We start from the raw sequence: 13,719 nt of genomic DNA on the forward strand, positions 1-13,719 counted from the left end.
CAAATTATAATCGATTCTTTCCCTAATCTTCACACAAAAGAAAACAGCGCTATTTTAATGCTTCACAACAGCCGCTGCGTATCATAAAACACAAGTACAATATCTGCTTTGGCTGGGGCTCAATCACGGCCCTACCGCGTGGAAGGCAGCTATGCTGACCACCACAACACCAACGCAGTACAGCAACAACACAATTTAATACACTTTAAGTAGCCTAGGCCTCTGCTCTGGACCTGTACACTTCTGGCTACTGTCTTTAATTTTGTCCGTTATCAACTACACACCAATAAACTTAAAGTCTGTGCTCTCGTCCAAAAACTTCGTCAAGCTTACTCTAAGCAGAGATAATACTATTTTACATTGAACGCCACACACGATTTAAGATCCAGGGACTCGGTGGTCTCAATATGGGAATTCTACCGTCAATTTTCTCAATACAGTTTATCAATGACATCAATGACATATACATATATCCCCGTCATGTTATACAATTTCTTCGTAGCCCAAAACGTCTTATAAATTTCGTTAAAAATTACGCCATTTGTGACACGAATTTGAGTGCTTAGTGCGAAGCGCGTGACCGCGACAGAATAGGCGCGTGACACGGCTCACATCACCTCACATCTACGCTATCACAGGAGCGCAATTTTTCGTCTTTATTTTACTTTTTCTGCTGGACTCATTCACGCATGTGTACAGACCCCCCAAATGGCTGGGCTGAATAACTCCGCCGCAGTGTGATTATTCTTTACCAGTACTCTATGACTATGCCATACTCAGAGTTCGGTCAGTCTGATAAAATTTGGATCATGTCTATAAATAGAATATGCAGAATTCAGTTAAATAGGTTTCTGCCTACCTTGTTTGTTGTGCCGGCACTATCAGACTGTCCCCCGAACTGCAGGCACGACCTGGTGGCAAATACCAGGGCTCCCAGCCTCCGGGGAGACTCGCATTTTATTTCTGAAATCACAGATAGAGAGGTCGGTTAACATTCCAATCCGATATGCTCTGTATCAAGTCTGCCCGCATCCTCCACCAATTTGTTGTGAAAATAAAGCTATCTTTCACACTTAGAGCGGATTTAAGAATGAAACAGAAGCTCTCAAGAGGCGTATAGTTATATCAAAAAGCAATAGTTTATTTATCAACAGAGTTATTCAGCCCAGCAATCAAACATGCATGGGTACTAATGGTTGCACTCTCAGAGATTCACCATGAGACCCACATGGACACGGCAGTGTGAAGCTTAATATAGGGTTCCTCCCCTTGAGGCCCATTTGTCAAATTCAAAGATGCAGGCGTGGCACGTTTGTACGTGTATGACACCTGGGTGGAGGCCTGAACGTCCGTTCACATTGGCCCCTCCCAGAAGGCGTTTTCTTCTATCAGTGTGCGTGAGATGTTGCATGAGAGCGGACCTGTGAAGCAAGTTGTGAAGAGGGGAGACTACTTAGGGCGTTGTCCCTGCATCTCACTGTCTATTGTTCCTTCCTTATCTCTCTAAAGATGGCGGCCTGTTCCTTGTGGCGCAGTTAAATCAGTAATCTCCCTCCTGCTTCTCCCTGGCCCTAGCGTGTACTGTGGATTGTATGAGTGGTTAATAGAGCTGCATAAGCTAATGGTTATTAAAACTACAAATATGCAAGTGATTAATTAAACTGTATATAAGCTAGTGGCTGATTAAGCTGTATATAAACTAGCTGCTAATTAAAGCTGCATATAAGCTAGCTGCTACTTAAAGCTGCATATAAGCTAATTTTATCAACAATTACAAGAACCCACATTTGAAGTGTAAAGACGATATATATTTGAACGGTGCAAAGTAAAAGTTGAGCCCACATGTTGCCTCCCTTCCATTGCAATAAGTTGATGAGCACCAACTACCAATGGAGATTAAAGGAGCACTCAGGGAATTTTATTCATTTTCACATCTGTAAAGTTTGGGGAGACACAACAAAAATGCGTCCTACATTTCCCACAATGCAACCATTATCATTTTATAATTTCTCCAGACCCTCCTTGCCTGGTAAATATTCATGGCTTTTAAATTCTACTTCCCCAGTTTGAAACGCATGTTTTCAGTTCATACTGTCCAAGCCCGAGCTCACATGATCCTAATGACATCACTATGACATCATAGGGGTAATGTTCTCCTCCAGTGGCACTGAAGACATCATACAGCTGTTTTGAGAGGTATTTAAAGTAGTACTTCCCATGTAGGGCTCTACTATAAGGATTCTTTAAACCAATCATGACAGGGTGAGAGAACTTATCAAAATATATCAGGACACTATACGACATACTGTCATTGTCAAATGATGGGTGGAAATCAAATTCCACCAAGCTCTGTCATGATTGATGAGTTTTCATGACATACTTTGACTATTTCATGAATGACACTCGTGGCAATGAATTATTTCTAAATACTTTGCTGCCACAGTAAAAAAGAAACATCATTTCAGACCCCTGCTGTACAGAGCCCCTTGTGGCAAATTTGTATAAACAAAATGATTTTCTTCCCGTCGGCAGTCGGGCTCATTAACAGAGCCCGGGACCCCCACTGACTGTCATCCCCAGGACAAACTCCTACCGGTCACTCCGCCGCACATCCCTTCTGTCTCACTGGACACTGTCACACTACACCGCTTGTGCACTCGACTTCACGTCAGCTTATATTTCACTTAATCTTATATTTTCTGTAGATTTAATTTGCATTGTTGATTGTTGTTAAATGTTACGCACCTCCCGTCATGTCAAATTCCTTGTATGTTCAACATATGATGGCAATGAACGGTTTCCGACTCGATATATTCTGTACACAAGTGTTCCTGCCAACAATGGAGGCCAATAAAAACAATGTAATTTAACCTCTTAAAATCAAATCATTGCATTTCATAATTCAGTTATGTGGCAGTGTGCCGTTTCAGAAGTTCTTAGTTTATTCAGTAATAAAAGAAAATGTAGCCTGGGAGGAATCAGGACTTTCACTTTGTTGAACTGTGTGGAAAATAAATAAAAATGTCCGTGCTGAGAAGGAAAACCAGAGAGTAAAGCTCTGGTGACTTGATGGCAGTTATCTTGGATTTAAGGCGGTGCAGTCGTTCATGGGCATGTACACTTTAGAAGGGAAAGAGTTACAGATTAGCTCCATTTAGGAGTTAGCCGGCTACTAACCAGCACTTTGGTTTCATAAACGATGGTGTGTAAACATAACAGCTTGTAAGTCAATATGAAAAGGGTGCGTAACAGATGCAGATCAGACAACAAAGTCCAGCTCAACATGTTTATTCAGATCAGAAACAGTCATTCAAATGTCACACAAGGAGATTTATAGGTAATGAGGGCAAAGTCATCACCTTATAAATATCCATCCTTAAGTGACATTTAAAAAACCCGGTGACAGCACCAGAACTCATCAACTCCACAGTTCAAGCAGATTAGATTTAAATTCCCGCTCACTGGAGCAGAAGGGTGCGTTTAAGGCCTGTGTGCCACATCTTCACTCCAGGCTCAACCCTGAGACTTTGCATATTTAGCTCTTTGCCCCCAGGGTGTGCTTGTCAAACAGGTACTCCGCCATCTTGTTTTTGTTGGCGTCCATGCGGGAGAGGTTGGAGATGTAGTCGCCCAGCTTCTTGATGGCCTCCACCTGCTCGTTCAGGTAGTGGGTCTCCAGGAAGTCGCACATCTGAGGAACAGAGACGAGAGAGATTACTACACGTACAGACGAATGCTAGAGCACACGAGTTTGTGGTGTAGCCGGGACCGTCTCTGGCAGACCACGCGGCACTAATTCACACTTACATGAGGGTCTACGTTGTCAGAAGCCAGTTTGTGCAGGTCCAGCAGGGCCTGGTTGACGTTCTTCTCCAGCTGCAGGGCGCACTGCATGGCCTCCAGCCCGCTGCCCCACTCATCACGGTCTGGTTTCTACAGGAGGGAAGAAAACATTTAATTATAGCAGACTGAAGAGTCATGATAATAATTGGTGGTAAACGGGAGGGACCGAGTGTCCCACTGCTGCAGGTTAATCCCAGTTTATTTGTCCTAGACAGACAGGGTGCTGCAAGACACGTCTCAACGGGGCCAGTCCTCCAGTGTGTACCGACCTTCAGGTCCTGGAGGAAGATGCGTCCTCCCCTGTTGTTCTGGAAGGCCAGCAGCTTCTGGGCGTGCTCCCGCTCCTCGTCACTGTTCTCCTTGAAGAAATGGGCGAAGCCTTCGAGGGCCACATCGTCACGGGAGAAGTAAAAGGCCTGTAAACAAGGGACAGGAGGGGAGGAAGAGCAGAGGTTAGGAACTGTGATTAGCAGAAGTCACCAATTATTAATAAACATTTTTTTTTTTTTAAAGGTTGTGACAAACAATAGTTATGCAGCAAAGTAGTGTTCAGGCACATGAGTCATGGTTCTGAAAGGTCTAGTCGGTTTGGACACAGACCAGTGTCATGTTTGAAGAAGTTTATAAAAAAATAAAATAAAAAAAAACCCCAGCATAAACATGACTCAGCATGTTTCACTCAATGTGGTGAGTGGGGGATAAAATACTCCTTATCTGGCAACCATCAGATAAACATGTGATAGATGCAGAGAAACAGTGCTGCCATATACTGCATTACTTATAAAACATAATCAATTTAATGACAACTGTATTTTATAAATCTTCTTTTGTCAGACAATGTTTTTTTTTATATCAGACAGACATACACTAGATGCAGATACTTAGCATACATTACTACGAAGATACAATAAATTGAAGTGTTTTTCTCACCATGGAAGTGTAGGTGTAAGAGGCGAACAGCTCCATGTTGACCATCCGGTTGATGGCGGCCTCGCAGTCGCGGTGGTAGTTCTGACGGACCTGAGACTCCATTGTAGCTGGCGTTTCTTGCGGGTTTCTTCTCTTGTTTTCTTAACAAAACGGTACAAAAAAAATAGCTTAACGGCGACTTTCTCAGTAGTGTTCAAGTAGTAAAGGTTTGTCGTGTCCGGAATGCAGAGTAGAAGAAGTAGTACGCGGGACAAAGGAAGAAGTTCCGTTCAAACACTGTTGAAGCAAGAACTACTTGTGCTTTCTTTCCCTGGTGTGAATGGTAAACGTCTCGCTCCGCGGTTTTATACCCTTGCCGGACTCGTGACACAAGTTACGTCACTCCACGCATTTCCGCCAATCACTGAGCTCAGACAGCGGGAGAGCTGTGAGACAAGGGATGAGGTAGCATCCCCCTTCCTCATTCGGGGAAAACAGGTTCCATTGATTTATTCACACGTGCAATGACGAAGCACTTTTTGTTATTATCTCAAAAGACAATAAACTGAATTATATTTGAATGTAAATTCAAAGACTGAATAGGTTGAGTGTGCAATTTATGTGTGCAAAGATGGGTTGTGAAGTTATCATTTTCCCTTTATACAAACAGCATAAAGATATAAAACTGTACATTTAGATTTAGAAAACTGAATTCTACATACAGACACAAATCCTCTACTGTTGTTGTATAAACTACAACACATCAGGGCATATTTAAATAGAAATAGAAAACTGTTTCTGGTCTCAAAATCGTTGAATGCAAGTACTTGCAACTGCAAATGATAAACATCAGAATAACTTCCAATCCTCTGTTTAATAGTGCTCTTGACATTTTCATGATTTTTTTAACAGAGATTACATCCTGAGTTCTGGCCTTGCCTTCTCTCTATGAAGCGACCCAGCACTGGATTGTGAACCAATACTCCCCATAAGGCATCTGTAGACCTTGGTTAGCGAGTTAACTTTGGCCCGATACAGCAGAACTTGTTTTATCTCGTTATACAACACGACATATCAAAACTGCTGATTATGTGTTTTCCACCGAGGGGTTCTTTTTTTTTGGATTGCATTACTCAATACCACAGCACTGTTGTGAGACACGACAGAGTCTGAAAAGCCTGAAAGGTCTTAGCTTTCAAATAACATGGGGCAGCCAAGGAAATGCTGTACTTACTTATTGTTTGTGATCATTTTTGTTTTTAATGAAAGTCGTGCTTCTAAAAGCCTCAGTCCTGTTTCAAGGCAACTTTTTCTTTCTGCATGCTCATATCTGTTCAATGTGAGTCAGATAAGTGACATCAGGTCTCCCTAAAGAGTGCGGTTTGGATGATGGTGTTTAGTGAAACTGTGATTTGATCACTGTTTGGAACTGACTTTGAAATAGTCTACATGCTCTGTTATTCATCAGCCTCTGAAACACACACTGAGATTTTGGGTTGAGGTTTGTCCTCTTGTACACTTGAATATCATGCTTTAAATAACACAAGAGATCATCTTTAATAAAGTGATACGGCACTTTCAGCCAATAGCTTTCCACTTGTACAGTGCCATGTGGACGTCAAGGGTCACAACAATTATTTCATTTCTAAACTGCTGATTTAATGCTGCTGGTGAAAATCACTTGTGCAGATTTTTTGTTAAACAGTATAAAATTGTGGTAGTTATGTATCAGCTAAAACGACAGTAAGCATGTTTGCAGTGCTGGCCAACGAGAGGGCCAACGTGTAATCATGTCAGGTCTTAAGAGTCGTTGCTTCCTTTAGGCCTCTCGTCTCATCTGGCACACAGTAAGTATGGCGCCATGAGGGCTAGCGCACCACTAACAGAAACACTTACAGGTGCAAGTCAGAGATTCTAATCCAATTGTTGTCAACTTCAGTGAGCATCTCCTCACGGTCTGAGGCTGAGCTGTTTGGGGGGTTCAAGCCTGTGCATCGGACAGGTGAAAGGTCACGGCGAGAGAAAGGCTCGTGGGAGCTTGAGGGACGGTAAAAATGAATTAGTATTGAAATTTGAGTGTTGAGTTCAAAATATAAATAATCTGTCTCCATCAGTCTTTTTTTATTTCTTTTATTTGACAGAAATTCCACAGAAAACACATTGCATGTTGCGATATGTTCGCTTTTTCAATATATTCTTTCAATATATTCAATATATTTTAAGTTCATACTGTCCAAGCCCGAGCTCACATGATCCTAACAGTGGTGTCAGGGCCAGCAAGGCCTTCTCTGCTGGCCTAAACAGAATCACCATGTTATAGCTATTTTATAATTTTTCTTAAATACACTACATGTATTATAATTTATAAAAATATTCTCCTATTATCTCATTTTCTCATTGCACAGCTACTGTCTTCCTCAGTTGCTGATTGATTGGTTGAACACTATGACAATCAACAATATCGTCCCCATTGACTTAAACTGCAAAGGCATTGACTTGTGAGTCTGCAGGCCTCTGACTCTGTTCTTACCTGGAGAGACAGAGGTGAGATCTGATTGGATAAAAGCTCCACTTAAAACAAGCTGCACTGGAAGCAGAGCAACTGAGGAAGACAGTAGCTGTGCAATGAGAAAATAAGATAATGGGAAATAATTGTAATACATGTAGTGTATTTATGAAAACTTATTAAATTATAAAATAGCTATAACTTTGTGATTCTGTCTAGGCCAGCAGAGAAGGCCTTACTGGCCCTGACGGCCCACCACTGCAAAATGCTACATAGCCTGTAATATGTATATGGCCTACTTTTAAAACACTTCTGGATCATAATATGTCATAATTTGCAGAAAATGCTGGTAAATGCAGAATGATCCTATGGCAGTTACACCTAAATTATTTTCCTTGGCGAAAAAAGGCATGAGACATCTGCACACCACATTCACCCTTTCAGGATTAAGCTGCCCCCTAGTGGTCGGCCCCAGAAGGCACAAGTCTTACATGTTCAAAAGTAAAAGTTTTTACAGGCAGTGGCAGACGTGGTTAAGTCTCACTTCTTCGGTGTCCGTGGCTACAAACTACACCTATGACGACGGCTGCGAGCAGGGGCGGACTGGGGGAAAAAAGTGGCCCGGGATTTACTGTCAGACCGGCCCACTCAATACACGGCGCGCTGCCCACTCAATGCACGGTTTTTGCAGCAACTCACTCTTTTCTGCAACACAGTCTATGATTTTCTCACTGTCCAGCATCTGCAAAACATCTGTCTGAGTAGCCATCAACATAAAAGCCTCCAGGTGCTGTTGAGAGAGCAAGCTCCTGAGCCTGTTTTTGATATATTTCAGCGTCGAAAAGCTTCGCTCGCATGCTACCTGTGTGACAGAGAGGATAATCAGGAACCTGTATGCAAGGCCTATGATGTGGTATGCATCTGTCAGGAGGTTGTACTGCTTCAGAACTCGGTAGCTGTTTGGACAGTCCTTGCAAGATGAGCACTTTTTGTAAACCATCTCTGCCTCTTCTTCAGCATCCTCCGGCCCGGCTTCTGTTGTCTTGGTTGTGTACTCCTCAAATACTGATGCCTTCAGCCTATCCCACTGTCGTGCCAGACGTTTGAGCTCGCTTTGTAACTCGCATAGTCAAATCAACGTAATTAACACAATGACAGCCACAAAGTCATAAGAACCAGTCACATATATTCATATGACAACAAAGCACATCAATCCAGCAGACCTGCAGCGGATCCACGCATTCCACCACACAAGAGCACGAGCCATCAAATATTATTCATAAAAACGTTACTGCAGATGTAAAAAAACAAACGCAGTTTGTCACTTACCAAATTCTTTGTTGACAAAGAATTTAATCCCAGTACATCGTTTCAGTTCCAGTAAGAAGTCCTTCTCGATTCATGGACGCCGTGACAGTCGAGCCGCCCCTGTATTTCACCGGTCTACAGCGGCCATTCGCACCTCCGCCGGCCCCGCCCCGACCGTCGCCCGGCACGAGCGCACGGCGCAGACCGCGGTTATGGAGAAAAGTTTTTAAAAGCACCGTAGTGTCCAGCCGTGCTATGGCGTCCTCGGATCGCGAGGAGTAGTATAATGTCAGTTTATACTGTTGATACAGTTTTCACAGATTATTGACTTTCGGTATTAGAGTCAATTGAACGTTTTCTGTGAAGCATATAACGTTAATATAGTCGGGGCCGGCGATGTCAGAAACCGGCCCAAACCCCGTCGGCCTACCGGGGATTCCCCCGGTATCCCCGATGGCCAGTCCGCCCCTGGTTCATGGGAAAAGCTGGATCTAAGTTAGGTTTCTTTAATATGGGCTGGATAGTGGCATGTTTTGAAATAGGAAGGAACAATTCCTGTAGACAATGAGGAATTGACAATAGATGTTACTGCAGGGCCAATAGTTAGCAGAACTTTCTTAAATAGAGAGGATGGAATTATATCCAGAGGGCAAGATGATGGCTTTGTTTTGTTAATTAAGTCCATCAGGTCTTGAAGGCTGATAGGCTGGAAAGAGTCCAGAACAGCAGGAGATTGCGAGGAGCTACAAGTAGATGAACAGATCCCAGGCTGAATGCCAGACCTAATACCTGTTACCTTATCAATAAAATAGATAAGGAATTTGTTGCAATCGTCAACAGAATAGCATGGTAAAGTGGAGACAGACGGTGAAACAATTCTCTTAATTGTGTCAAACAGAATCTTGGGATTTCTCTTTGAAGAAGAGATTAGGTTGGCAAAATAAGCAGTTATAGCTTCCTTTAATCCAGTATTAAAATAAACTCTGAGGTCTTTGAGATATAAACTATATCTAATAGATATGAGCCGTGCGGGACGGACACCTTCAGCCGAGAGCCCTTCGTCGTCATGTTCACCTCCAAACAAACCGGTAGGCCCCCGGGGGAGTACGGTGATTAAATCAATGAAGTCGGTAAATTAGGCTTCGTGTTTGAAAATAATGAACCAAACGTCTCTTTATTTTTCAATTGTCATTATTTATTGCTTCATGAACTACACACGTATACTGCCATCTAGTGGTAGAAATGGTAAACACTCTTAATCTGCGTCTCCTTTTACAGGCTATGCTCTGCGTTCACTCAAGCAGCAGCACAACACGGTGGAAGAATAAATAGCAGCAACTCTGCACACACAACAATGACTTTGATTGAACTATATTGCAAACTGTATTGCATCAAACAATCCACAGATGAATCGAAAACTTGATGATTGTGTACATGGATAAAATAATATTAAATCGCATGTAGTCAACTAATGTTGCTAACATACTCCCATCAGCCCAGGTTTATTTATTTATTTATTTTTATTGATTTATTTTTCTTCTAATGTTACCCTGGTATGTGCTTGCATCATAGACGAACCATTTTCTTGCATACGGTCATTCTAAATTATTACCATCACTTTTATTTTGGTGTGTCACACCCAAAAAATGTGACCACATTGATGTTAATGTAGGATTTAATTTGTGATTGGTTATTTTGACCAATTTAATATGTAGAACATGACCTCAGGGATTTAAATAATAATTACAGAATGTAATTATGACATATGGACCATACAGAGGGACAGTAAAGAATTGCAGCGCCTCAGGAGGAACTACTGACACCAGAGCAGTTGCGCGCAGGTTGCTTTAGGGTGTGATGCCCGCTCACTCCTCAGATGTAACCTGGAAGAAGAACTGAACGCCTCGTGTCTTGATTTCTGCTGAACTGTGTACCTGTGTCCTACAGGATATTCATTTTGTTGCTGTGGTACCATTCCTGGGACCCGTAACAAATTGTGGGGGCTCGTCCGAGATCTACTTTCATCGGAGGCATCCAGAGAAGTAGATCCAGTGATACCAGAACCACGAGGCCAAGGCAAGGTGACATCGCTGCAGCCAGGACGACAGCTGGTGGGTGTCAACAGGGGGAGAGAAGACCTGGAGCAGGGTCTTCATTCTGCCAACTTGTATAATCTTGTGGGCAGCGAAGCCTACCAGCAAATTAGTTCAATTAAATTGTTAAATCGTATAAAATTGTGGTAGTTATGTATCAGTATGCGTCGTTGAACTGTGGGGGGAAAATAAAATAAAAATGTTGACAGGCTAGAGATTGACCATAAATCCGTCAACAAGGTCCTGAAGCAAATCAATGTCAACAAGGCCACAGGTCCAGATGGTATCTCTGCTTTTTTATTAAAAATATGTGCAGATGAATTGACACCTGCCTGGTGCCCCATTTTCCAGAGGTCCCTAGATTCTCACACTGTACCAACACAATGGAAAAAGGCAATCCTCATACCGGTCCCTCAGAAACCCTGTCCACAGGAGAATAATGATTTTAGACCTATTGCTCTAACCTCTGTTGTGATGAAGTGTATGGAGAAGCTCATGGTGAGCAAACTACAGCTGGATGTAGGCCCACAGTTAGATCCCTACCAGTTTGCATACACACAGCAGAGAGGCACTGATGATGCAACCAACAGTATAGTGCATCTAGTGACTAAACACCTCGAGAATCCGAGGGCCTATGCCAGACTGTTGTTTGTAGATTTCAGTTCAGCCTTTAACACCCTACAGCCTCACGTTCTCCTGAATACACTGCAGCTGATGAATGTCAACCCCTTCACTATTAAGTGGTACCACTCATTCCTCACCAACCGTACCCAGCAGGTCAGGGTGAACAGGACCTTGTCTGAACCCTTGACCATCAACACCGGCGCCCCCCAGGGGTGCGTCAGTTCACCAGTCCTGTTCACCCTGTACACCAATGAATGTACATGCAGCACTGCTAACAATTACATGGTCACGTTTTTTGATGATACAGCCATCCTGGGTCTCATGTCTGACACATCAGATACAGCTGTGTACAGACATGAGATTCAGAACTTTGTCCAGTGGTGCGACAAACACTTCCTCATCCTCAACGTCAGGAAAACAGAGGAGATGGTATTCGACCCCAAACACATTGGAGACCACTCACCAGTGGTTATTCATGACCAGAACATTGCACAGGTTGACTCCTACAGATACCTGGGCATACACATCGACAATAAACTGACATGGAGTGTTCAGGTAGAAAATGTCTGTACTACGGTCCAACAGCGGCTACACTTCCTCCGTAGGCTGAGGGTCTTTGGTGTCAACCAGAAAATCTTGCTTCTCTTCTACCACGCCGTAGTTGAGAGCGTCCTGTGGTTTGGAATCTCAGCCTGGTTTGGCAACCTCAGTGTGCAGCTGAAAGCCCAGATCACCCTGCTAACACAAAGAGCCATGAAGATCATGGGAGTCAGACAGCATCCCACACTCCAGGCCGTCTTTGATGAAACTATCATCAGACAGGCCCAGAAGATCATTTCAGACCCCACTCATATCCTCCACCCTGAATACCAGCTTCTTCCCTCAGGCAGTTTCAAAGGTTTCATCCTGATTGTGGTTTGATGAGCGCAAACCTCCTCTGAAGGAATTTCACACTAGGGTGTGAATTCCCCCCCCCCCCAAAAAAAAACCATGGTCACCTGAATGCACCGCTGCAATCTCATTGGCCGAGGGCCAAGAGACCCCAGGACCCCTGTGGTTCAACCACTGTTCTACAAAACTGTCTGCAACTCACACCTCATTGCTTTTTCCACCAATCCCTCTGGGGTAGAAGGAGGCACGCAAACGCTCTCTTCCCTCTGGACTTCGTCCTGGAACAAAAGATGCAACGGGCTCGTCTCTCCCCCCCCCCCCAGCACCACGCTGATGACGGAAGGCCCATGAGGACCACAGGCCTCATCAAACCCTCTGGCAGGAAGACAAGGACGAACCCCCTCTCTCCGCCGACGATTACCGGGAGGAACGAAACGGCGTTATCTCAGCCGATGTTCACCCACAGGCCTCATCAACCACTCGGGCAGGAAGACGTCTAATCCTCTCCTGACCGATGATTACCGGGAGACGCACGGACCACGTCGTCTCAGCCGAAGTTTCACTGTCCCCGCTGCAGCGAGAACAGATCGGACCCGCGCTTGCTCCAGAGCGAGCTGCGCCACAGAGGACCGACCCCGCGCCGCTCAACGCCGCGCCGATGTCCGCCGAGCCTGCGTCCACTCCAGAGCGAGCCACGCTACTGGGTGCGACCGACTCCTGAGGACCGAGCTACTCACAGTCTGCGCACGCTCCGAGAGCCGCGCTCCCGAGTCAACACTCGAGGACTGATCGATTCCCATCACGGGAACGAGCCCCATCGAACGAAGCTTCTCACAGTAAGATTCATTGCATCTGGGCATAGCTTAGCATAGCTTAGCATAGCTTATTCATTTATGTGTTATTACTCCCGCATCCTGTTGTGTTAAATCACTGTCTTGTTACACCGCGCCATCGCGCAATCAACGCGGCCCACGGACCCCCGCTATATTGTGTATTGCCTGCTGTAACTGTATGCATTAGGTCCTTCGCTGCTAGTGAATGGAGAGTTTGTGTATTGTCACTGAAAGACTGAACCTATGGTGGCCAGACCTTCGTCTCGCCGACCGAGTTTCGGGGTGATAGGAAAACAATGCTCTCATCTCACGGCAGTGATAAAGATCTGTTTTATTTGGGATTTATTTTCATTTGTTTTATCACACTCCGTGTGATATTCTCTCCTCATTAAATCAGCTCTGTGAGTGAAATGTGGAATCTCGGCTATCGTACATAACTGCCGGCAGTTCTACCGACAGCGGCACTTTGTGTACGATACGGCCAGCGCTCTCCATTCTCACTACAACGCGGACCGCACACAGAGTTTGATCCATGACCCCCCTCCTCTCTCTCTCTCTCTTCGCTCCCTCTCTCTCACTAACCTGCACACACATAGTCAGCAGCCCTTGGGTAACCCCGTGCCCTCGAGTGCCTCACACACATATAGCTTTGAGCTAATCTAGCTACGTGCTGAACAGCCACCACATGTAGACGCCAGGTCCCCTGTTGGCT

General features: G+C 44.4%; 1 protein-coding gene across 1 annotated transcript; it reads right to left on the bottom strand.

Annotated features, from left to right (window-relative positions):
• Positions 1-3,264: 3,264 nt before the first annotated feature.
• Positions 3,265-5,073, bottom strand: LOC306786916 (ferritin, spleen middle subunit-like). Its single transcript, XM_079281843.1, has 4 exons — positions 4,774-5,073; positions 4,113-4,259; positions 3,808-3,933; positions 3,265-3,691 (listed from the first exon to the last, which is right to left on the bottom strand). Exons 1-4 carry the CDS (start codon positions 4,873-4,875, stop codon positions 3,536-3,538), a joined length of 531 nt encoding a protein of 176 aa, XP_079137969.1. The 5' UTR covers positions 4,876-5,073; the 3' UTR covers positions 3,265-3,535.
• Between the last annotated feature and the right edge of the window lie 8,646 nt (positions 5,074-13,719).

This window comes from Melanostigma gelatinosum, assembly GCF_949748355.1.
Source record: "Melanostigma gelatinosum genome assembly, chromosome: 13".
NCBI classification, from domain to species: domain Eukaryota; kingdom Metazoa; phylum Chordata; class Actinopteri; order Perciformes; family Zoarcidae; genus Melanostigma; species Melanostigma gelatinosum.

What these genes read in the sequence shown, in the direction of transcription:
- LOC306786916 (XM_079281843.1), bottom strand. Translation starts at nt 4,875, where the DNA reads ATGGAGTCTCAGGTCCGTCAGAACTACCACCGCGACTGCGAGGCCGCC. An exon ending in CTTACACCTACACTTCCATG is followed by an intron (nt 4,260 to 4,773) that starts GTGAGAAAAACA and finishes CCTTGTTTACAG; the next exon opens with GCCTTTTACTTCTCCCGTGA. An exon ending in TCTTCCTCCAGGACCTGAAG is followed by an intron (nt 3,934 to 4,112) that starts GTCGGTACACAC and finishes TCCCTCCTGTAG; the next exon opens with AAACCAGACCGTGATGAGTG.